Source organism: Benincasa hispida, chromosome 6, assembly GCF_027475165.1.
Source record: "Benincasa hispida cultivar pf3 chromosome 6, pf3_genome.v1.1, whole genome shotgun sequence".
Taxonomy (NCBI): Eukaryota; Viridiplantae; Streptophyta; class Magnoliopsida; order Cucurbitales; family Cucurbitaceae; genus Benincasa; species Benincasa hispida.
This window is the reverse complement of record NC_143483.1, coordinates 58,440,014-58,463,629: the sequence shown is the minus strand read 5'-3', so window position 1 is coordinate 58,463,629 and position 23,616 is coordinate 58,440,014. Positions and strand designations below refer to the sequence as shown.

Here is a 23,616-nt window from a genome sequence, read left to right as displayed (position 1 = left end):
CTGATTTTCATCGCTTTTCTTTTTTTTCAACCTTTGTGGAAATGGAGGTGGTTGCACTTCTTGTATTGACGGATTTGCTGTGGTTATCTCTTCTCGTTCTTGTTCTTCCTTTTGAACAATTTCCTCAGATGCATGATCTTCGCCTTGGATTTTAGATTCTTCATGTGATTTTATTTTTACGACCTCTATTGTCATGCGTCCACTTCTTAATGTCACCGCCTGACATTGTTCCTTGCCTTTGTCTCTCATATAGTAAGGAATTTCAATGGTGCTGGGAAGTACTTCTTGTTGCCTGTTCTTCAACTCGCCTGCAATCTGGTCCATTTGTACTTCAAGATTACGAATGGATGTTGCTTGATTTTGAAGAATTGTTTTATTCTTTTGAATGTATTCCGTCAATAAATTTCCCAAGGAAGATCATGAAGAAGACTGAGATGAATGGTTGTCTGCTGAAATTCGTTTGGTCTTTGTTGAAATCCTGGTGGTCCATCTCTGCGTGCTTGTTGCTGATTACCACCCCAAGAAAAATTCAAATGGTTTTTCCAGCTAGGATTGTATGTGTTAGAGAAAGGATGAAGTAGACAGATTGAGGATTGCGCGAGCATTCCTCAAAGGAGTGAGGTTCTTCGCAAAAGACACAATTTCCGTTGTTCATTTGGGCAATCACATTCACTTGCCCGCCTTTTGTACCAATCTTTGTCATGCTCATCGCCTGCAACAAGTTTGTCGTCGCATTAACTTGTGACTGCAGAGATGCGATAGCATCGTTGTTCTGGGTATTGTTAGTTCTGGACCCATATTCATCTTTCTGCCAGTCTTTGCGATTCTTTGAGATCCGATCCAATATATTCTTGGCCTCAATGTGAGTTTTGTTTAAAAGTCCACTTGTCGTTGTAGCATTCACAATGGTCTACGATCCTGAGTTCAATCCATAGTAAAAGATTTCCATTTTGAGACAATCGGGGAGTCCATTATGCGGATAGTCCCTAACTAGTTTTTTTTAATCTTGCTCACACATCGCTAAGCGTTTCTGATTTTCTCTGCTGAAAGTTTATGATTAACCTTCTCCTCCTTGCATTTTCCATTGGTGGGAAGTACTTTTTCATAAACTTCTCTACCACTTGTTTCCATGAAGTTATCTCCCTTGATTCAAGTGAGTACGCCCATTTTCTAGCTTCATTGCATAGTGAAAATGGAAATAGTGCAAGTCGTACTTCCTTTGGTGTGATGTTTGGAAATATAAAGGTATTGCATATTTCAACAAAACTCCTCAAGTGAGCATGAGGATCTTCACCGCGTCTTTCCCCAAATTGCTCGGCCGTTTGAATCATTTTAAGCATTACGGGCTTCATTTAAAATCTTGTTCCGTCCAAGGCTAGTCGCATGATTCCTGGAGAGAAATCATATAAGTTGGGTGACACATTATCCCTGATGGGTCTATTGTGATCATTTGTCAACAAAATTGGGTTGGTGATTGCTTCATTGTGATTATTTTCTTCTCGTAGTTCCTCCAGATGGTTCTGTTGTTCGGCCATCCTACGAGCTCTGTTTTGTCTTCTTCTTCGGTTGGCTCTATGTCTTCTTCGAAAAGTTCTCTCTATTTTTGGGTCGTATACAAGCTCGGGAGTATTTCTTTCACTCATACAGCGTTTATGCCTTTCTCGTAATCAAGGTACAATACTCTAGAAAGTCGAGGTCTGCAAAGATCAATAAAAATAGTTTTAGCACACTTAGTTACTGCAATCCCCGACAACAGTGCCAAAAACTTGATGCGTTCTGTACATGCGATGAAATAATAATGCTTATGAGATTTAATGCTCGGTTTTCTTTAGTCAAACCCAAGTGCAAATTTGACCAAAGTTTCTGATGAGTCCAGGGTCGAACACAGGGATTGCTTATAAGCACGAGATGAAACTAAAAATATGATCTTAGCGCGAGTTTAAAATGTTCAAAGGAGTGATCGCATAAGCATACTTAAACCTAAATATGCGATGAGGATTGTATTTAAAATGAAGCAGTGCGAATTGGATAACAGTTATGCGATAGAAGGGTTGAAAAGAATTTTTACTAACATTTTCTAAACAACTAGATGAAATATGCGATCAAGCTATACACTCAATGTTACGACCGACACTTCTCAGTGTTCTTTGCCACATTATCTTATCTCTAAGATGCATGCGATAGATGTAATATGCAGAGAATGTATTTATTTCTAAGAAACATTTTCTCTCGTTTTATGAGGTCTTAATCTAAATTCTTTCAAACTTAGATTAGTTTTACTTAGATCAATTTCTCAATTGATTCAAGCAATAAATATAAGCATGCATAAAACAAGTTGATCGCATGATTCCTTCATTTATTTAGTCATGTTAGCTACAATCTTCTCAACCCATAAGCGATTTAGCTATGCATGATATTGGTGAAAAAGATAGACAAGATATATAATAAACATGTATTCATACTGCAATTCTGAATTTGTCAATACAAGAAATACAATACAAATACACAAATAAAGAGAAAGGGTCAAAGAGTCAAGTCGGGGTTTGCAATGTCTTGCTTCCTCCAGTTGTTTTACTGTTGTTTCGCTTAGATAATCGAACAATATTATATTTTTCTTTCCCTAGAATCCTAAGCTCTCACCAAGGAGTTTCTATGGAAGATTGATAAGGGTTTCAAGTAGAATCCCTTCTCAATGTGTTCTTTTCGTCTCCCACAATGTATCCCCAATATATGTCATGATGTATATTAACTCTCTTCTGTATGGCATTTGCATGGGTATTTATAGGCGTTCGCGAGCACTTCTTTTCTCAAGCTCATGATTACGTTGATAGGGCACGTTAAATTCCATATCCTGTCGCGCCGTCTGCAACGTGTCAGTGGTTCATTGAATCTTCAACACAGTTTTCCTGTCGGCCACCAACGCAACTTGTGATATGACACCCACCGCCCATGTCATATCATGTCTCAACGCTTGCACCTTATGCGATCATCTTTATTTTTCTTCTCAAGCAACTTCTTGCTTTGAACGCATTAGTGGGTATGTGATCACGCGATCATCAGACTGTTGAAGGATATACTAGATAAAAGTAGCAAAATTAGTCTAAAATTTAAATGCGTTATGCGCTAGAAGTATGTGATCACGTGCTTTGCTTTTTGTATAGATTTATTGGTAAAAAATTATCTAAATTGCATGCTTTTGCCTTATTATTTTAAATGAAAGAGATATAATAACTTGTATTTTTACAAGTTATCAGTCATTTAGTTACCGTTTTTTATCAAAAACTTACTAACACTTAGTAATTCCCGTAAGTGTGACCTTTCATTTCCAGACCTCAAAGGTTGGCCCCAACGATGCTACCGAATTGGACAATCAAGGTTGAAAATAGACTTAAGAAATCCTATTTATTTCTAGAGTTTGAGATGTTTCAAATCCCATGTTATAACCCTCGGAAGGGATAGCCGTTGTAAAACGGCTAGCTTATGTCGTCTAAAAACGGCAAGCAGGCGCAACATAGGAATCTCACGGTCCAAACTAATGGAAGAGACTGCAGGACATGTTGACACACATCCTTCAACCACTTGCTATGAACTACTTCCTCTATTCACCTTGTTGTTGACCCATGCAAACACTTTCCAAATGGAGGTCGCTTCTAGGGTGATACGAATCTGAGCATGAATCTCATGGTGTGAACTCTTAAGGACATGAGAGCTAAGAACAATGTATCGTATATATTATTAATCTCTCACTGAAGTGCTCTATTAGTTTTGGGCAAACATAATTTAGGTATATTCCGACTAATAAATAACCTCCAGTCTAGGTGATTTTTCCAAGTATAACTTTTATATTTGGATTTAACCTATGATGTCTAGGTGATAAACCAATTTTAAAATCTCACATCACTCACGCATGCTCACAAAATGGGGTTAACAACACTAAATTATTTGGCTATAATCCCTAGGTAGATCGTTAATTTAAGTACCTCCAACCTTAGACGAGATTATAAATCGGTTGAGTTTGTAACCATAATTTTACAAGATAACAACCTATTTTAACTATTAAAAGAAGTTGTTATTTATTAACCCTAGGTGAGCACACATCTTATCTTTATTATGGATTTTAAATGTCTAATCCAATTTTATAACAACTTATAAAACTATAGACATGTTTTTCATCCATAACATACATCAAACATTTCAGGATTTAATATAACATTTTATATTAAACACTTGAAACCTTAACACATGCATATTATACATTTTAACTATTTATAATATACTTTCAATGCATGTTGCATGCTTCCTATGGTGGGATTTTAAATCAACATGGCATACTATTTATACATACAAAATTTATTTAATTATAATATACATTCATAATGCATAAATAATTAAACACACACTGATATGACCAGTTTTGGCATCCTAAGCAAGCAATCAACCTAAATTATTACAATAATAATTAAAACCGACTTCAGATAGCTTCCAAACTTCATGAACTGCCCCGAACCGGATTAAAATTGCCTGAACCAGACCTCCAAGACTCTAAAAAAGGGTTGAACTATCCAAAATTGGGTTGAACCGGACCTTCAAGACTCGAATTGACCAAATCGATTCATTTGAACCGTCTGTCAAGTCAACTGCGTGCTTTATAGGCTAGGATGAATAACATTGCGACGCTTCATCCCAACGTTGAAACACCGCGGGATATCCTCACTGATTTGGGCTGATTGAAGAGTAGCGTTGCAACTGACCTTTCTTGCTTATTTCTTTAATTACAACCTAATTGTAACTCTATTAACTCTAACAAATTTACAGATACTTAATCACACATTAAGACCCATAAACAAAGAGCCAATTACAACAATTAATACTTAATTGAAGAAAAATTAAATCTCAAAACTGAAATTATCCATATCAGTTCCCATTTTCATACAACTTATGAAAATTACCTACTAAGCTAAAATTAACACGAATTGAGTGCTTAAATCATGCTTTGATATCAATTGATGAAGTAAACGTGCAATTAGCAAAAGTAATTTGGATCTTAGGTACTTTAATTTCTTCAATTTTAGCAAATAAACATACATGTTCAAGACATAAAAATAATGTTTTAAAAATATACCTTTGAATAACTCTTCAATCTTCAAATTCAGTTTGAATTTTCACTTCAAATATTTGTAGATCACCAATTGATCTTCCCTATTATTCTCTTGGACCTTGGAAGGTGGATTCCAAAATTAGGTTGAATCATCCAAAGAATTAGGAGAATTTCAACCTTTTGTGTCCACAACTAGAGGGAAACTCTTTCTTTTTTTTCTTTTTCTTTTTTCCAAATGTTTGTCTCAATCCAATCTCAACATTATTGAATTGGTTTTCTTCAATTTCAGCATGCAATTATTTTGTACATGAAAATGACACCTCAAATACGAAGCTAGGTGGAAGAAAGTGGTGTTCTAAGTGGGAATAATCCACTTAAGGGTATTTTCACTATTTATATTGAATTTTTAAACAACATTCAAATTTCTTAATTTTGAAACTAATTTTCAAAAATAATAAGAAAATAAAATTTCAAAAATATTAATTCTATAATTAATATTATAAACAAATTATTTTTAAACAAAATTAATTATATAACTAATTTTGTATAAAATTAATTCTTAATAATTAATCAAACAATTTAATTAATTATATTAATTTAATATCGAATATTAAATTAAATACCAATTTCATAACATGAAACCCTAATATTTAATCAAATTTAAATATTATCCAATTTTTCAATTCCGTTTAATTTTATAACTAAACATATAATTATATCGTTTATAATTATTGAATCCCTTAATTTAAATTTGAACGTTTCAAATTTGCTCATTACGCTATTCTAAGGTTTAGTCCGTTTGTGAGCTAGTAAGGGAACATAATGGACTTACAGATCATAGATTCCAACGATCCGAGATTAATTGACTAAACTTTTTAAACCAAATTAATCAACATTCATCAACTATCAGGTCACTCCACTAAAGCCTAATAGTTGCACTATTCTCACTGTAGATATATTTTTATCAATTCAATATAATCATAATCGGTAAGTCAACCATATTTCTATCATCTCGCTCCTCTCACTGCACTCCTCTAATTGTATTTACTTTTGCTTTCAGCATAGTCAATTTGGAAAAAAAAATTATTTGTAAGTATTTGTGTGTAGTTGCATTGTCTGTCTAGACATATATCTTATTTGCTTATTCTTTAATCATCTAACATATGAAAATAATTCATGTTTCTTCATTAAAAGAAAATAACTACAATAAGAAAAACAATACTTAAAATATACATAAGTTACTAAAAATACATGAAGATAGATAAAAGAAAACAACAACATTAAGTCTATATATTATCAAAATCAAAAGAAACATTTGAAGTTCCATCAACTGTATCAATCTTCTCTTCATGAGATTCAAAGAAGTCTTCATATCCAAATTTGTCAAATGGGATGGGTTAAATATGTCGTTATCCTAGTATGCAAGATCTGCTTTCACATTTTTCTACTTTTTTTTTTTTTTTAGGGAGGCTTGATAGAGGTCAATTAAGTGTTTTGACGTACGACATGTACGTGACCAATGCCCAGTCATTTTGCATCGGAAGCATTTATTTTCAACACTCTTTGAACTCTTATCTTGTGGAGATTTTCCTTTGAGATAATCATTTTTGCGTGGTCCTTTTGAAATTTAGATGATCAGAGCGACCACCACGAAAATAATTATCATTTATTCCTCTGCTACGGTCACGACCTCAACCATGACCATGACTATGATTATTAACATTCATAGCATTTACTTTAGGGAGTGGTGTTGTTCTAGCTAGTCGAGATTTGTGGTTCTTCATCAATACTTCGTTATTTTGTCCAGCCATGAGAAGACATAAAATTAGTCCATAATATTGTTTTAAACATTTATCTTGATATTACTATTGCGGGAGCATATTCGAGACATGAAATGTATAAAATGTTTTCTCTAATATATCAACATCAGTAATTTTCTCTCCGCATAATAACAATTTTGAATTTGTTTTAAATAATGCAGAATTGTAATCACTTACTGATTTAAGAGTTTGGCCTTAAATGGATCCATTTATAGTAAGCTTTAAGAAGAATAACTGTTTTTTTATAATCATACATTTCTTTCAAATTTTTCACAAGATACGGAGATATTTTATTGTAAAATACTCCATTTTTAATCTCTCTTAAATATGATGACGAAGGAAAATCATAGCTTTTGTTTTGTCCTGATTGGATGTCGTATTTTCTTCTTTAATTGTTTCTCCCAAGTTCATAGTATTAAGGTGAATTTTGGCATCAAGCATCCATGACAAATAATTATTGTCATTAATGTCAAGGACTCTGAATTCTAATTTTGTAAGGTTTGTCATGACAACACTATTACAAAATATTGTATTTATATTAAAATTTTAATATGTATTAAATATGCAAAATAACATTTAATTTATTAATTATAATAAATAGGGAAAAAACTAACCTACCTTCAGCGGTGAAAGCAATAGGAGCTTGTTTTGATAATGTGAAATTGAGGAACACAACGAACATGGAAAAAACATAATATAATAATAATAATAAAATAACTAAAATTATGAAAATTGAATGAAATTTTGAAGTGGATTTCTCACGAATGTGTGTACTTTTAAGATCAATCAAATGTCACTAAAAAATACATTGACAACATGAATATTGACACGTGACTTCTTAGACATTAAGCAAAGACATTAAGCAAATGACTATCGATTTATTTTGATAATACTTATAATAGTATCGATATTTTCAAGAAAATAAATAATGAAATTTATTTTCTTTTACTTTCAACTAGAAGAAGGAGAATAAATTATAGACAGCTCACAAACTACTTATTGCCAGCAGAATTCTGCCCACAAAGATCAACAACTGAGCAAATTACCAATCTAACAATGCCAATTCATACTTTCATCTATGAATTTCCACTGTTGATTTCAATTTGATTCAATTCTTCAATCCCACTTTCCACTTCAGCTTTTCAATCTCGCAGAAATTCATTACTTCGAGAATTCAAAGCTTGGAATCCGAAAAAGCTACAAGATTAAGCAGCCAATATTGTGAAAGAAGATCTCGAAAAGTTCTTTCCCCTCTGGAAATTTCTTTTCTGCAGCTTCTTCTCCGATTCTGACACTGTTCATACCGCTTTTGGAGGGAATTAGGGTTAGGGTTTTCTGAGAAAAAGACAAAGGGGTGTTACTCTGCTAGTCTGGTCGTCATGGGTGATGAGAAATCGGCTATTGCCATGGCGAGCAGAGATAGAGAACGAGATCGAGAGCTTCTTATTCCGGTTGCGGAGTCCGCTATTGACGAGGCATCCGCCAAGCCTTCGTCGTCTTCATCGTCGTCTCATCATTCTGGCAGAGAGGTATAACTTAGGCTGGTTCTGCTTCATTTGTAACTGGTGCTTAGATTCGCCGACAACGTTTTTAGTCTAGCGCTCGGTAAATTTGCTGTGCATTCCCTAGTATCTGGGTGCTTTTCACTTGTAACTGGGTGCTTTTCACAGAACTTGCCTGGTTTTACTAATTCTTGACCAATTCAATTCAGAATTTGGTCGATTACTCTTTGCCCGAAACTTCTCTTGGAGGAATTGATTGATGTTGTTTCTGTTTGAATTCGTAGCAGCAATTGAATATTTCACATCGATATTAACTTTCAGTATATTCTTCGTAATTGGACTATTCACCGGGCCAATTTGAATTTATTAGATTTTATGCTTTCCTCGTGGCTATGGATTTTTTTTCTCTTATTATCTGCCTAACCAATCTATTCAATATTGCTTGTAGACATTTTACAAGGTTGTTAGAAGCTGGGCCTCTAAGAAGTTCATGACTGGATGGTGAGCTCTTCTTTCTCTTTAGTCTCTTCCATGTCATATAAATATGTTTGGTATCTTGATATCTATTGAATAGGATCATCCTGAATTACATACATTGCAGCAATCTGTTATGTATCTTTGAATTGGTTTTATGCACATGTCAATGCATTGTTTTATTCACAAGTCATGGGTCATATCAATAGCACCATGATTGTACGCTACCTGGTCTCTATTGATGAACGTCCTCATATCACATAATTTTTCTTTATTAACTTTTCATGTACCTCACCTTGCTTGACTAATTTTTCTAATATGTACCTGTGGTTGATTCTTCAAACAATTGCATACAATTGAAATTAAATTAGTATTTTCTGGTTTATGTTTTTCAATTTGGTGGGCACAAGCTACAGTATACAGTGTTTAGGAGTTGTCTGAGTGCATCGATACTCTTTGGCAATAATTGAATGTGTAGGGTGCTTAGGTGGAAGAAGGGAGAAAATCTCCATGTTCTGGAAAATCGTAACATTCTAGAATACAATATCTTGGTCGGTGAAGAGACCATGAGCCATTTGTTTAGTAATGTTCTGAAGGGGGGGGTCTTCTCCACTTTTGGAATTTTCTGATTTCTCTCAATTGGCTGTTCAAGTAACATCTGTCTTTTGACAGTTTTAATGTCCTGAAGGGGTTTACCCTGTTTCAGTGTTTCTCGAAGGAATCTTTCCTAAGGGTAACTTACGGTAAATGCTTACGTTTAAAGACTAAATTTTGACTATAGACATTAAATGGATGGTTTGCTCTATTACTAATCCATTAGACCAAAATTCTTGTCAAACTTTTGCCCTTGATAACGGTCACGGGTATGAATGATCACTTCAAGTTTTTTTTTTGGGTAATGCCAAGTTGCCAACCAAATGTGCCTAGTTCCTTCCATCAACTTCTCTCTCTGGCCTAGTGTTGTACTTTAGCTGTTTATTTCTGCATTGATGCTACAGTGTTCTATAACAAAATGCTTTCTGCAGTGTCATCCTATTTCCTATAGCAATTACATTCTACATAACGTGGTGGTTTATTCGTTTTGTGGATGGATTCTTCTCTCCGATCTATGCACATCTTGGAATTAATATCTTTGGTAAGCCATTATTTCATCTTTTCTTCTCACGTCTCTGGTATTTCTTTGACATGTTTTATACACTAACTTGTAGTGGGTGGCACTCCATGTTTGGGGATTTGCCCTTACTGGTTTTCTTCTTAATCCTAATGCAGCATACAGATGATTTGTGCAGTTCGCGTGTCATTTTGTGCTCGAAAGATTAGACTCTTAGATTTCTGATTCCATTGATGATTTGATTATTCTTGCAAATGTTCCTATATTTAACAAGTAGATAATATTTTTGAGATCATGCAATATCCTTTCGTCCACAATTTTAAATAAAATTTTAGGATGTACTTTATGGATGAGCCTTGATGGTAAGAGATTGAAATGTTTTTTAGAATACCCTTGCAAGGTCCTAGGTTCAAACCCCTACAGCCTACTTAGAAAGCTTAATTTAAAACCTTTTTGTCTGTTGGAGCTAACCTTTGGGAGGGCCAATCCTCCCTGGAGATGAGTTGGGGTGGATTATGAGCACAGCACAAGGAGTGGGCCCGTCATGCCCCAATTATTCAAGAAACGATGCTTAGAAGTTTGGAAATAAATTGAACTTTTTGTACCAGATACATCTTAGGAAGTTACTGCGATCCTTTGCCCTTCTTGGTTATGGCATATGACTATTTTACATTATATTTTGAACATGATAAATGGATTCATGAACATTAGTATTATTATATATTTCTTCTGATTCAAGTTGGCCGTTGTCATGTTTTTTGTTTTTGGATCTTGAATAGGTCTTGGATTTGTAACTTCCATCACATTCATCTTCCTGGTTGGCGTGTTTATGTCATCCTGGTTAGGGGCATCTGTCCTGGGCCTGGGGGAGTGGTTTATCAAGAGGATGCCATTTGTTCGTCATATCTACAATGCTTCTAAGCAAATTAGTTCTGCAATATCATCAGGTGGGTTATTGATTATTTGTCATTGCTCTTATTTGGTTGGTTGCTTGAGTTCTGTCAGCTAATTGTTTTATTTTTATTATCAGACCAAAACTCACAGGCCTTCAAGGAAGTAGCTATTATAAGACATCCTCGTATTGGCGAATATGCATTTGGTTTCATCACTTCGTCCGTAGTCCTCCAGGTAAATTGAAAGCAAACAAAATTTGATATATATTTTTTTGGCAATATCAATTTATACCTCTAAACATTGCCCATTAAATCAAATAGTCTCAAACTTTCGTAAGTGAATCCTAACCCGAAACCCTAATTTTTAAAACAGATTGATCTCCATAAGTGAATCAATTTAGACATTCTTTTTAGTAATTCATAACTACTTTCGTTTAAAGTTAACTTAAAATCACCAAAATGAACTTCTTTGTGTTCTTCCAAAATCTTACTGAAGTAGGGAGAAAAATGATTACATAATTCTTGCTAAATAAGTAGAGAAATATAGAGGAAGAAGAGAAGATAAAAAACTAGTACACATGTAATTTCAACATTTACCTCTAATTTATTGTTAGCCCTCTGCATTTAAAAAAGTCTTATACATGTGTGAGAATTATGTATAACGGTTTTAAAAGAGAACTGTTGCAAAGGGTCTAAACGATTCACTTATGAAAGTTCAATTGATACAATTATTAGCTTGATGTTTTAATTGATTAACTACAAAATTTAGGGGCATAAATTGGTTTCCCCCTTCTTTTTAAGGAAAAAACAAAAAAAAAACATTCTGGAAGATTCTTGAGCAGCAGTGCTCAGACATCAGAAAATGCATTTGCTTATGTCTCCCACCTAAGTAAGCTTGATTATCTGACCCGTCTTTTTTGAGGCAGAGCTATTCCGGGGAGGAGGAGCTATGTTGTGTCTATGTCCCCACGAACCATCTCTATATTGGGGACGTTTTCCTGGTCCATACCAAGGATGTTATTAGACCAAATTTATCAGTTCGAGAAGGAATTGGTGAGGCTTCTCTTTCAATTTTTATCTTGCTTGTTGCATAAATTGCCCTATTAGAAATGCTGCCAATGTCTTGGCTGATAATGATAACCGAACTGAACTGCCACTTTTAAGGCTTCTTAAAGTTGGTACCCTTAATTGCATCATAATTCAACGATATTGTGTGGTCTGAGCAAGTTCTTGAGACATAGAATGGAATAGGTTAGAGATGTAATTGTACCCCGGGTCAGAGACTAGAGTTGGGGTTGATGTCTTGATCCAGGGAAATTGCTGAATTATAGGTTTCTGACATATTTTCAAAATTGAAATATTGATGGGAAAGAAAAAAACTGAAATGTCCATATACGATGAACAATATTCTCACTGGAGATCAATCATAATTCTGTCATTATTTTTGCAAATTTATTGCAGAAATCGTCGTCTCCGGAGGGATGTCAATGCCCCAAATACTTTCAACAATGAATTCCGAGATTATGACGATAGACAGAAGTAGACTTGAGAGAAGTTAAGAATTGGGATATTAGGTTATTAGTAGTAGCATTCGTATATCTTCTTCTTCACCTTCAGATTTGAACCGACCACGCTGCAACCGTCATCTGGGTAAGTGCAAGGCCGAGATTGTTGCGTCCCAGTTAATTTCATGGCAGTGTGATTTGTGAACTGAGTTGCCTTGTGAGTTTCTATCATTTTGATGGTTCAATATAGTTTAGTTTATTGTATGGTCTTGAGAGGACTTCTGAAGGGTTGGATTTCTCTGTCACTAAAATCATTTCATTTATATTGATTCATGAAATAGTTTTGTACATGTTCATGTGAAAGATTCATAAAAGTCTCATTTTACATCAATTCTTATTTAATTTGTGTGTTGAGATTTGCTTGTTTTTCTAACTATATCATCAGGGTCTGTTTGGTTGTATGGAAGTGGAAGTACTCTTTATTATTCAAATATTAAATTCTAATTGTTATTCTAAATTTTAAAAATTGGAAAAGATGAGACAATTTTAAGTGTATTAGATGAAGAAAAAAGAAGACAAATTTAAAATATTGTATAAAACTGGAATTTGAACTAACATTGAACCAGAACAATTTTTTCTTTTTAATTGGAATTGTATTGGTAAAACAATTATGCAATCTGAAAAAGATTTAAAATTTTCCCTTTTTATTCAATTACATTGGGCAAGTAAAAAGGACATATTGGACGGGAAAAAATGAGGGGAAATTGATACCGATGGCCTTTATTTAGGAGTTATCTCGAAATTTAACCGTAAATTTACCACTTTTAACCTTTTTTAAATTTACACTTTAACCCTTTTTCCTTCTTCTCCTTTGTGGATTTTTTTCTTTTCTTTTCTTTTTTCTTTTTTTTTTTTAAAAAAAAAATTTTAATTTTTGTCTTTTTTTTCTTTTCCTGTGATAACTTCTATCTATGACGTTCTTTGTTTTTCAGTGATTTTCCTTTTTTCTTTTTCGGTGATTTATGTTTGTGTCGTTTTTTTCTCTCTTTTTTCTTTTTTTTTTTCCCATTTTTGGCAAGATTTTCTTCCAACCCTCTTTTCTTTAATTGTCCTTCTTTACTGGTGATTTCTTTTGTTTATGTCGACATCTTCTTCTTCTTGAATCAAAGATGTAAGTTGGAACGTGAATCAGGACGAGAGGAAGAAGTGAGAGTGAGACCAAAAAATGAGAGGAAGAAGCGAGAGTAAGAACTCAAATGAGGAAAAAACTACAAATTGACGAGAAAGAAGCTAAAGGAAGAAACGAGAGGAAGAAGCAAGAGTGAGAATTCAAATGAAGGAGAACTCAAAGGAAAAAAACTATAAAATTGAAGAGGACGAAGCGAGAGGAAGAATTCAAAAGAAGGGGAAAAAATAAAAGAAAAATGAAGGAGAGCAATGTGAATTGGGAAATGAGATGAAGGGGCAAGAGGAACGAGAAAGAAATCTGGGTCGTGTCTAGCCTCGCACGTGTTTTGAGGTTAAAACGATATTTTCACACGTGGCTGGCGTAAGCAGAGGATCAAATTTTGAGCATTTTTTAAAATGAAGTCAAATTTCAAAGGCTCCTAAATAGGGATCATCCGTACAAATTTCTCAACAATTTGAGAGACAATTTTAAGTATATTGAACGATAAAGTAAAAAACACTGAAAATATTCTTCAAATTTGGAATTTGGACTCAATTGGACAATAATTAATTTGGTTCAAAATTGAAATTGTAGTTTTAAAAAGAAAAAAATTATTGAATTCGAACAATATTTAATAACTTAGACCAATATAGAATTACTTCCATTATTAAAAGGTCCCATTTTAATTCAGTTTTAACTACTAATGGTCTTTCAACTGAAATTGGACAACGGAACAAAAGTTAAATAGTGTTAACATCTTGGATGAACATTTGAATTGACATTAATCCTAAAATTTCAAGTTTAGTTTGTTTTCATCTTCAAATGTTTATTTTTGTTCACGTATTCAAAGTTGTTATGTTATGATCCTCAATCTTTTAAAACGACTTGCTCGTGCAGCGATGGAACTCGATAATTTTAGGGTTAAATTTGGTAGCGTCTTTTCTTCCATTATTGAAGAATTTGGTTTGTGAGAAGGGTTGTATTTTGAACTCTATTTAGTTTTGTTATGTGATATATCTCTTCTTCAAAAAGAAAAAAGTTTTACAATGTCTATTTTAATCTTGATCCTTATTTTTGTTACAATTTTATCAAATTAACAACATAACTTGAAATATGTATACTAGCATCTTAACATGATCATGATTTCAAGTTGTTCAGAGTTGTTTAAGGCAAAACCCAAGTCCAAAAGTGATTGCAACGAGAGTCCATATATCTCAAAAAGGAATGAGCTCTGGATCGACTAATGAAGTTTCACCAAAAAGGAAATAGTCGATCCAAGCTCAACACTGGCACCCCTGCAACTTCGATGACCACACCTACTCTGACATGGCCAATATTGTATCTGTCTCTTGCAAGAGTTAAAGGATGACTCTTATAAATAGTCGAATAGCATTCACCTCAAGGAATAAGTAATTATCTTTGTGCTTAGCCGAACTAGATACTCCTTATACTAACTTAAGTATCAAATTGTATTAAGCTCGGTATCACATTGGTACAAGCATTCTTGCAAATTACCTCCAACTCTAACAACTTGTGTGGACGAGAAGAGTGAGGAGGACTTAGAACGAGATACCCACACCAACACAAATCAAATAAGTTAGAAATAAATATCAGACGAAATAGATATAAAGATCAAGCTAATTGTTTTTAAATTTTGAAGATTAAGATATGTATGATAGAAACTTGATTGTAAGATAACAAGAGAAAAAAAAGGGGGAAATCCACAGGAATGACCCTAGAAGAAATAAAGGCGCGAGTGAGGAATTGACTGCCAAAAACTCGATGCCGTCAAAGCGGCAGTGAAATTTGGAGTTATGGCTCTCTCATCTTCATTCCTTTTTTCCTTTTTTATTCTTCTTCTCACCCACTTTTTCCCATAATTTTTCCTCTCTGTGAATCCCTTTCCACCATGTTTAGGCTCTGGAAATGGTATCAGAACTGTCTCACCTTTCATCCGGTGAAAACCCAGGTCATCAGCTCCGGCTTTTTATGGGGCACTGGCGACATTGCAGCCCAATACATTACTCACTCGGCCGCTAAAACCCGTCTTCCAACTTCTGTGAGCATCAACCCCTTCATTTTCCTTTTCGCTTTTATAGTGATTTTATGGGGTTATCTTTCTTGATTCCTTCTTTCAGCTGGTGGGTTTCTGCTTTCATTGATCGGAGTTTTCTCGTTGACTTGAATTGCTTCTGTTCTTTTCTTGTGTTGGCTCTGATTTGGGTTTGAAGCGATGAGATATATAAATTTGTTTTGTTTTTGCTGTATTAAGGGATTCCTTAGTTTTAATCGAGAATCCGCTTCTGTTGAGCAAGAAATTACTGGTTGTTTATGTGATCTTTGCTTTTGTAGAATCAATCAGCGTAAAGTAAAAGGGTTCTGTGCTTGTGTTCCTTGATTGCATCTTCAGGTCAATGGTCTTTTGTTACCTTCAGCGTATTTTTGAAATCTTCTGATTAATTGAATTTGTTGGGCTGTGGGATAGCATTTTATGTTTCAATGTATATGAAGGATATTTGTTCTCGGTTTTTCTGGCAACTTTTTGAATGGTAAAATTTATGCGTACAATGTAGATTCTTCCGGTACTATAGACTTTAGGTGAGTTTGTGATGGGTTTTGGAATATTGAAAAGTGTATTTGGCCAATTAAAAGGCATTTTCACGTTTTTTTTTTTTTTTTTTTTTTTTTTTTTTTTTTTTTTTTTTTTTTGTAGCATTTGGTTAAATTATATTTTGATAGGAATTTGTATATTCTTAAATCACTTAGAAGTACCACCTTCAATAGTTATCCAAAAACCACTATTCTTTAAAGCACATTTCAAATTTCAATTTCTTCCAATCTCTGGAAAGTACTCTTTACTTCAGACACACTGAACTAAGAAGTAGTCTGGGAGAATTTTGAATTTTCTTAAAAGTACAACAGATGCAGAATTTCACTCTTGGGGAACATCCCTTCAAGAAGGAGAAAAAAGCCCTGTAGGAGAATTTTATTATAGCCTTCTTCTGGGTCACTTGGCAAGAAAGAAACCGAAGGGTTTTTCAAGACAAGAAACTATCTACTTTGGATTTTTTGATGCTATAGTTAATTTGGTTGTTTCTTGTTAAAATGTTCCCTTTTTCCATATCTATAGCTATTCCTCCCTCATCGTCAATTGGAGAGGTCTTTTCTAATCCCTATCATGGGGTCTGCCTCCTTTTATAATTTCATACTATCAATGAAATTGTTTCTTAAAGAAAAAAACCACTAAGAAATCCTAGAGATTGTGGTTGAATTGACCATGTTGCTTAAGATTTGAATTGGCCATTTTGTATTCTCTTGCTCCTCTTGCTAATGGTGGAACCTCGGTGAGCTTAAGTTCTTGTACATCCATCAAATATGTCAACCTCCGTATTAGTCCAGAACCTACTTTCCTGCTTGTAATTCAAGTTTGGCATGATTATCAATTGACTATCAAATTTCCAACACTGCTCTTTGCAAGTGTAATTGGATATAATCCTTTTCTGACATAGAGCAGCAATAATATATCATATATGAATCATCAAGTTACTTTGTTTGGTTTTTCCAGTCCAATTTTTAGCTCAAGACTGCAGTTTGCAGCTCTAGATCTATAATTAAGTTTTGTAAATATGAGGCTGTGAGACCACTTAATAGATCCTAAACCAGCCATCTTTTGGTTCTATTTTCATTTTTTTTTATTTTGCTATTTTATTTCACCGCAATTATCTCTGGTATTTCTCTGAAGTTGTTGCTATGTGGTGCTCTTTCTTAATTCATTGATCTGAAATAGTTTACTGAAGTGAGATTAGGTGTATATTATAACTCAACTAATTCCTACTATTATCTTTTTTATGTAGCCAGATGCTGAAGAAGAGTTCAAAATCAACTGGAAACGTGTTGGAATCACAAGCATGTTTGGATTCGGTTTCGTTGGACCAGTCGGCCACATGTGGTTTGTTTCCTTTATCTTTCCCTTTATCAACTTTTGGCCATATCTATCCTCTTCGCTACTATAAGAATATGCTGCTATAATTCTGAACTTTGATTTTGGAATGTATGGATGGATGTTTGAAATTGTGTTTCAAGGCCACAAGATATGTGGTTGCATTATCTATATTTCCACGGATATCTCCCTATATTCTCAGGAAGGCAGCATGGTTCTTCTTTGTCTATTATTTTTTATTCTCAGTATTTTGTGAATGCATACATTGAAGTGATAGTTCTCACTAGAAGATTTGAACTGCGCATGCTGATGAAAATTGTTGGTTTGTTTAATCTTCATGGTTCTCTATGTTAAAAAAGGGGAAGGAGTCAAACATTCACACCTTCAAACAATTAACATCATGGAGGTGATAAAGTACTTTAGATTCTTGGATTAAGTGCAATGATGAAGAGAAAATCGTTCCCTTTTTATCTTTTGTTTGCTCAAGTCCTTTTGAGTACCATTCCATTGCAAAATATGTTGAAGGAATCAATAATAGGAGGATCACAAGCTCGGGTGATGTAGTAAGAATTGGGGTAGTTTAGTAAATTCAAGATTAGTTACCCTATTCTACATGTAATTCTCTATAAATAGAGAATCTCTCTCTTGTATGATTAGATTTTGATAATTAATAAAAACTTCAACTCCAAGATTCTTCTAAGATTTCTCCGAGACTCTTTAGTCTTCACCAAATTGGTATCGGTGTGCCTTCGTGAAAGGACCTAATGGTGATCAAGAACACCAACAAGCTTCTCAACCTCCAACCTCTAGATGTGGAAGCATCCTCTTCTCCTCTCAATCTGTCAACCGGTGATTGACTCTTGTAGGGACTTCTCGAGGAAAGTTCAACATGAAATTGCTTGAAGTTCAAGCCAATATGGCGAGAATTATATCTACAAATTTGTGCATCCAGCAAGTTGTAGAAAATCTTACTCAAAAAGTGAGAAAGATTTCAAATGTTGCAGCTCTAAATAATACAAATTCCTAGTCAAGAACAACACCACGACCTTCTGTGCAATCAAGAACAACACAACAATCCAATCCGTGGCCAAGAACGTGGGAATTTTCATCAAGATTTTTCATGGGTGTGATCAACAAAATAGCCAGGAAATTCAAAGGCAACTTCAAGATTTTGAGCAAAAGCAAGAAAATAACCAACAAGTCTTACCAAGAAATCAAGAAAATAACCAACAAGTTCTTCCAAGAAATCAAGAACCGGTAATAAAATCTCGAGGAGATTTAAACAGAGTAGTTTTGATGCCTAATCCTATTCCATACTTTCTTCAAGTCCCAAATTATCCACAAATAAGACCAATGTCACAACATTTAATGTGTTTAGATTATGACTCATTCAAAGAAGAATAGTCCTCAACCCATTTATCCTCCAAGATTTCAGCCTCATCATCATGTAGCAAATCCTTTATTCCAAAGGCAAATTCCTCTCATTCAACCACAAAGACGTGTCAATCAAGATTACTTTCAAGATTGGCAAGATCAACCATATTGGAGGCAAGAAACCGACTAGAAAATGAAAATCAATATTCCAACATACAATGGGAAGATGAAGACAGATCTTTTTAGATTGGATAAAAAATGTGGAAAATTTCTTTGATTACTTGGGAACCCCGGAAAACAATAAGGTTAAACTGGTTTCTTCGAAACTAAAGAGTGAGGCTTCAGCTTAGTGGGATCAAATCCAAGCAACCAACGTGCTTATGGAAAAATACCTATAATTAACTGGCCAAAAATGTTCTTTTCTTTGCTTAGAGAAATTGCCTTGGTCGATGGGTACTTGCACACCTACAACCCTTGGAGTCCCCATGAACTTGATGGAAATTTTATGTTTTGGATTTTTTTATAATATTTTTGTTCAAGATGTAGGAGGTTGGTTTGGCCATACTCTGTTGTACAAGTTTATTTTATTTCTTAATTGTTTCATTTTGTTTTTCTTCTTTTCATTCTGATTTTTTTTAGCGAGTGCCAAGCTAATCTCGTGAGAGTTGCCCCACCACATTGACAACATTTGAAACCCAGAGAAAAAAGGCACCCTCGGGAAGAGATCCCCAACTATCAAAAGTATGGTCGGTCTACCTTGTCCTTCGACGTTGAGATCTGGTGCCACGAACCAACCTTCTCTGAGATTGGAGGAGTATTCCCTTCTGAAACGGATGAAATTGATTTCAACCTCTACAGTTATGTCTCCTGCTGAAAGGTTCTCCCAAGTACCCTGGAAAGAAAAGTGATAGATGGTTTTGCTAAATAAGCATCGGAATTGACAGATGCAAGGCACTTGAACTAAGATGGATTTCTAGATGTAGAACTCGAGGACGAGTTTTTTTTTTGGAGGGATAGAATATGATTTAGTAGGAATTGGGGTAGTTTAGTAAATTCAAGATTAGTTACCCTATCTTACATGTAATTCTCTATAAATAGAGAACCCCTCTCTTGTATTGATTAGATTTTGATAATTAATAAAAACTTCATATCCAAGATTCTTCCAAGATTTCTCCAAGACTTTTTAGTCTTCACCATCGGGGCTCGATGAAACGAAAAGTATCAGCATGTTGAAACTTCTTGGGGTTAGCAGTTAGCAAGCAACCTTGGCCTCTTGGCAGGAGGTTCGCAGCCCCCCTCCTTCCCGGCCTAGGCTTTACTCTAATGGGTTTGTTAAAGTCTCCTTGCTATGGCCTTTATTAATATCCCTAGCTTGGAGGGTTACTCGAATCTTTCGTTTTTGTACTCCCTTCGTTCTTTGAAGAGGGTTGGTGGCTGATTGCTAAAGAGAAATTTTTATTGAAAGCAATTCCTTCACTCAAGAACTAGACTCAAGCGATTGTGCCCGCCAGTCAAGACAGGATGATGAGATGCTATCCCGCCTCTTGACCGAAACACCAACCCACCTCACACTCCCCCCTGGCAGTTTATCTCTTCACGAGTTGTCGGCTCTAATCTAGACTTTCCCACCCAAGGAAGTTCTTGGAAAGCCTTTCGAGCGGGCAGCACAAACCCTTTCTTTTAGTCGGGCAAGGATGTAGTTGTTTAATATATTATATCCCATAGCGTTGTTTCAAATCTGAGATTGAGCCAAGTATCACAACTTCTACCCATCCTGTGTATTGTCCTTTTTGCTCTTCAATCAAGTGATGCTGCTAATGAGATCCGAACTCGAATAGTTGTGAGCTAAACTAACTGTACAAAGAGAATCGATGTCTTCTATCTTTAGAGTAAGCGATGGGTTATCATAGGCTTCCCTTGGTTGGTTTCACTCAGTATGGTACGCTACAGTCAAAGATTCGCTTACTATTATGCATAGAGTTATCCCATACGACTCATTTAGGGATAACATATTGAAGTTTCTTAAGATTTGAAGCATATAGCAATATTCATTTATGGTTTTGATAATTTTGGATCCATGGAGCTTGGGGCAGGATAGTCTGAAATTGTATAACTAATGATTGGCTTGTACAAGGAAATGTATTTAAGGACATGAGTTTGCTAAGTTAACATGAAGACCTATAACCTTTTGGGTTTAGTAAAATCAACTTATTAATGCTTTTGAACATAACTCACTCAATTTGTTAACATTAGGTCATATAAACTTAACTCGTGAGCCAACTGCCAAAAATTAGCCTTGGCACTATTTTCCATTGGAATGATTGAAATGAAATGCTCATTTTGGGCTTGCACATTATTTATATACACATATTTTTAAGACATCTGATCCTTTGGCAGGTATGAAGGCTTGGACAGATTTATAAGGCTAAAACTTCAGCTACAGCCAAAATCAGCTAAGTTTGTCGGGGCAAAACTGGCAATGGATGGTCTAATCTTTGGCCCAATCGACTTAGTTGTCTTCTTCAGTTATATGGGATTTGCCAACGGAAAAGACATTTCTGAAGTGAAAGAAGACTTGAAGAGGGACGTCCTCCCAGCATTTATCTTGTCGGGTACGGTGTGGCCAATCATTCAGATCGCAAACTTCCGATACGTCCCAGTGAGGTACCAACTCCTCTATGTTAATATGTTCTGCTTGTTGGACAGTGCTTTTTTGTCATGGTTTGAGCAACAAAACGATGCTCCTTGGAAGCAATGGTTTACTTCTTTTAATCCTTTTAAAGAAAGATGAGAGATTTTGAGACCTATCTTCTCAATCTTGTAGCCTTCTTTTTTTCTTTTAATTCATCACATTGGACAGAGGAATGTTGATTTGTCCCCTTCATAGATTGTGAAGATATTCTAAGCCACTTTTGTGCAATCTCTGTTTTTCAATTTCAATCAATCATCATGCCCTGTTTAATGAAATACAACCTAAAGATTTGCCTCTGCATTTCCAACTTTGACCTTGTATTTCTCTAAACTAACACCATCGATATTATAATTTAAAATTTTTCCTTCATTTTATTTTTGTGTTTTTAAAATTCGATATTAGTTGATATGTTTATATTTAGTTTTGTATGATGAGAAAAAAAAAAGTTCTTTTTTTAATTAAATTTTAGACCTATTACAAACTTAGTACCTGTTGTCTTTTGGTCTTATCTGAATTTTAAAAAGTCTCTAATAAGTCATTAAATTTTGAATTTTGTGTTCATTAAATCTCTTAATATCATGGTTTTATTAGCACAAAATTGGAAGTTTGATATTTTTAAAATTGAAGGATCAAATTGAAAGTTGGACCTATTAGACACTTATGAAAATTAATGGATCAAATAGACAAACCTAACTTCATTTTGTTATGTGTACTTCATTTTGTTTTCTTTGCTTTAAATACACCATTGTTCGAATTTGCGTTCACGGTTGCATTGCATTTCGTCTCCATTTTCGTTGAGAAGATATATAATTAAAAATGTCAAATTATAATGTTTAGTTTCTTAGCCTTGAGATTTGTGTGTATTTCGTCATTAAACTTTAAAAAATATCTAATATTTTTTTTTAATTTGCTATTTTGTCAAATAGGTATCCAAACTTTAAAAAGGATAATACGTTATTAAACTTTAAATTTTATGCCCAATAAATTTTTATATTAAATGTCTTAGAGATTCTTGATTGATGTTTTTAAAATTCATAGATCTATTAGACCTAAAAGTGAAAGTGTAAGGTTTCATTAGCCTCATTTAGTTTTTTAAAAATTCAAATATGTTAATGGTCTATTAGACCAAAAAAGGGCTAAGTTTAGAGGTGGAGAGACTATACACATCTACAGGGTTTTTTTCAAAAAAAAAAAAAAAAAAATTGCAGTCTCTTTGATCGCAATCCTTTTCTATACATAGTAGAAAAAAATAAATTGTCACATGATAAATTTTTATTGAATGTAGTTTGAATTGCACAATAGATGATCGACCACATTCTTTTCCTTTTTAAAATGAAGATAACTTCAACTATTTAAGAGTTAAGTCGCACTGGAAATAAACTAGTGCTTAAAATTTTCCACCAGGTTTATTATGTTTTGCCTCTTAAGTTTGTGTAAAAAGATTTCTTTAGGTTAAAAATCACTTTTTTTTTAATATTTGTTCAACAAAAAATAATAACTTTTGTTCGAATTAAGTTGTTTTATTAACATGGCTTAATTACTTGAATTATGTTTAAATTATTAATAATTTAAACATAGTTACTAATCTCGTGCAAAGTTGAGAGTTCTTTTGCTATTTTCACATTTCTTGAATTATAGAAGTTAAATAAGCAAGCAAAAGAAACACGTCCATGTTAGATTTATGTTAAACAAACAAATTAATATAAAAAACAAAAAATAATTTTCTAGAACAAAAATTATGGATTAAAATAGAATAATGAAAAAAAATAAATATAATCTAAAGTAACATACAATTCCAATGATGGAAATAGAATTTAAACAAAATTATTTTTTTCAAACATACCTTATCATTACTTCCAGGAAGAAGTCATATGACAAGTTGGAGGATGTGGCTAAGATAATTGAAGAATTTTGAAATAAAAAATAAAATAAAATAATGAAGTTGCCATGTTACTTGTAATCTGTATTATGAGCAAATAAAAATAATAAATACAATGTGAAAACAAGATATCCAAAGAAAGAAAGAAAGAAAAAATGGG

At 34.0% G+C, this 23,616-nt stretch overlaps 2 protein-coding genes across 2 annotated transcripts; both read left to right on the top strand.

Moving 5' to 3' along the window:
• The first annotated feature begins 7,824 nt into the window (after positions 1 to 7,824).
• On the top strand, positions 7,825 to 12,817 carry LOC120080214 (protein CONTINUOUS VASCULAR RING 1-like). The gene is made up of 7 exons (XM_039034795.2): positions 7,825 to 8,447; positions 8,869 to 8,921; positions 9,920 to 10,029; positions 10,785 to 10,952; positions 11,036 to 11,133; positions 11,825 to 11,951; positions 12,360 to 12,817. Exons 1-7 carry the CDS (start codon positions 8,298 to 8,300, stop codon positions 12,455 to 12,457), a joined length of 804 nt encoding a protein of 267 aa, XP_038890723.1. The 5' UTR covers positions 7,825 to 8,297; the 3' UTR covers positions 12,458 to 12,817.
• A 2,415-nt stretch (positions 12,818 to 15,232) lies between these two features.
• LOC120079769 (Peroxisomal membrane 22 kDa (Mpv17/PMP22) family protein) lies at positions 15,233 to 21,805 on the top strand. The gene is made up of 3 exons (XM_039034145.2): positions 15,233 to 15,630; positions 17,426 to 17,520; positions 21,283 to 21,805. Exons 1-3 carry the CDS (start codon positions 15,481 to 15,483, stop codon positions 21,674 to 21,676), a joined length of 639 nt encoding a protein of 212 aa, XP_038890073.1. The 5' UTR covers positions 15,233 to 15,480; the 3' UTR covers positions 21,677 to 21,805.
• The last annotated feature ends 1,811 nt before the right edge of the window (positions 21,806 to 23,616 follow it).

Excerpts from the sequence above, each read along its gene's own strand:
- LOC120079769 (XM_039034145.2), top strand. The coding sequence starts at position 15,481 with ATGTTTAGGCTCTGGAAATGGTATCAGAACTGTCTCACCTTTCATCCG. Across the intron at positions 15,631-17,425 it reads AAACCCGTCTTCCAACTTCT|CCAGATGCTGAAGAAGAGTT; the intron begins GTGAGCATCAAC and ends TTTTTTATGTAG. Across the intron at positions 17,521-21,282 it reads GGACCAGTCGGCCACATGTG|GTATGAAGGCTTGGACAGAT; the intron begins GTTTGTTTCCTT and ends ATCCTTTGGCAG.
- LOC120080214 (XM_039034795.2), top strand. The coding sequence starts at position 8,298 with ATGGGTGATGAGAAATCGGCTATTGCCATGGCGAGCAGAGATAGAGAA. Across the intron at positions 8,448-8,868 it reads CTCATCATTCTGGCAGAGAG|ACATTTTACAAGGTTGTTAG; the intron begins GTATAACTTAGG and ends TATTGCTTGTAG. Across the intron at positions 10,953-11,035 it reads TAGTTCTGCAATATCATCAG|ACCAAAACTCACAGGCCTTC; the intron begins GTGGGTTATTGA and ends TTTTATTATCAG.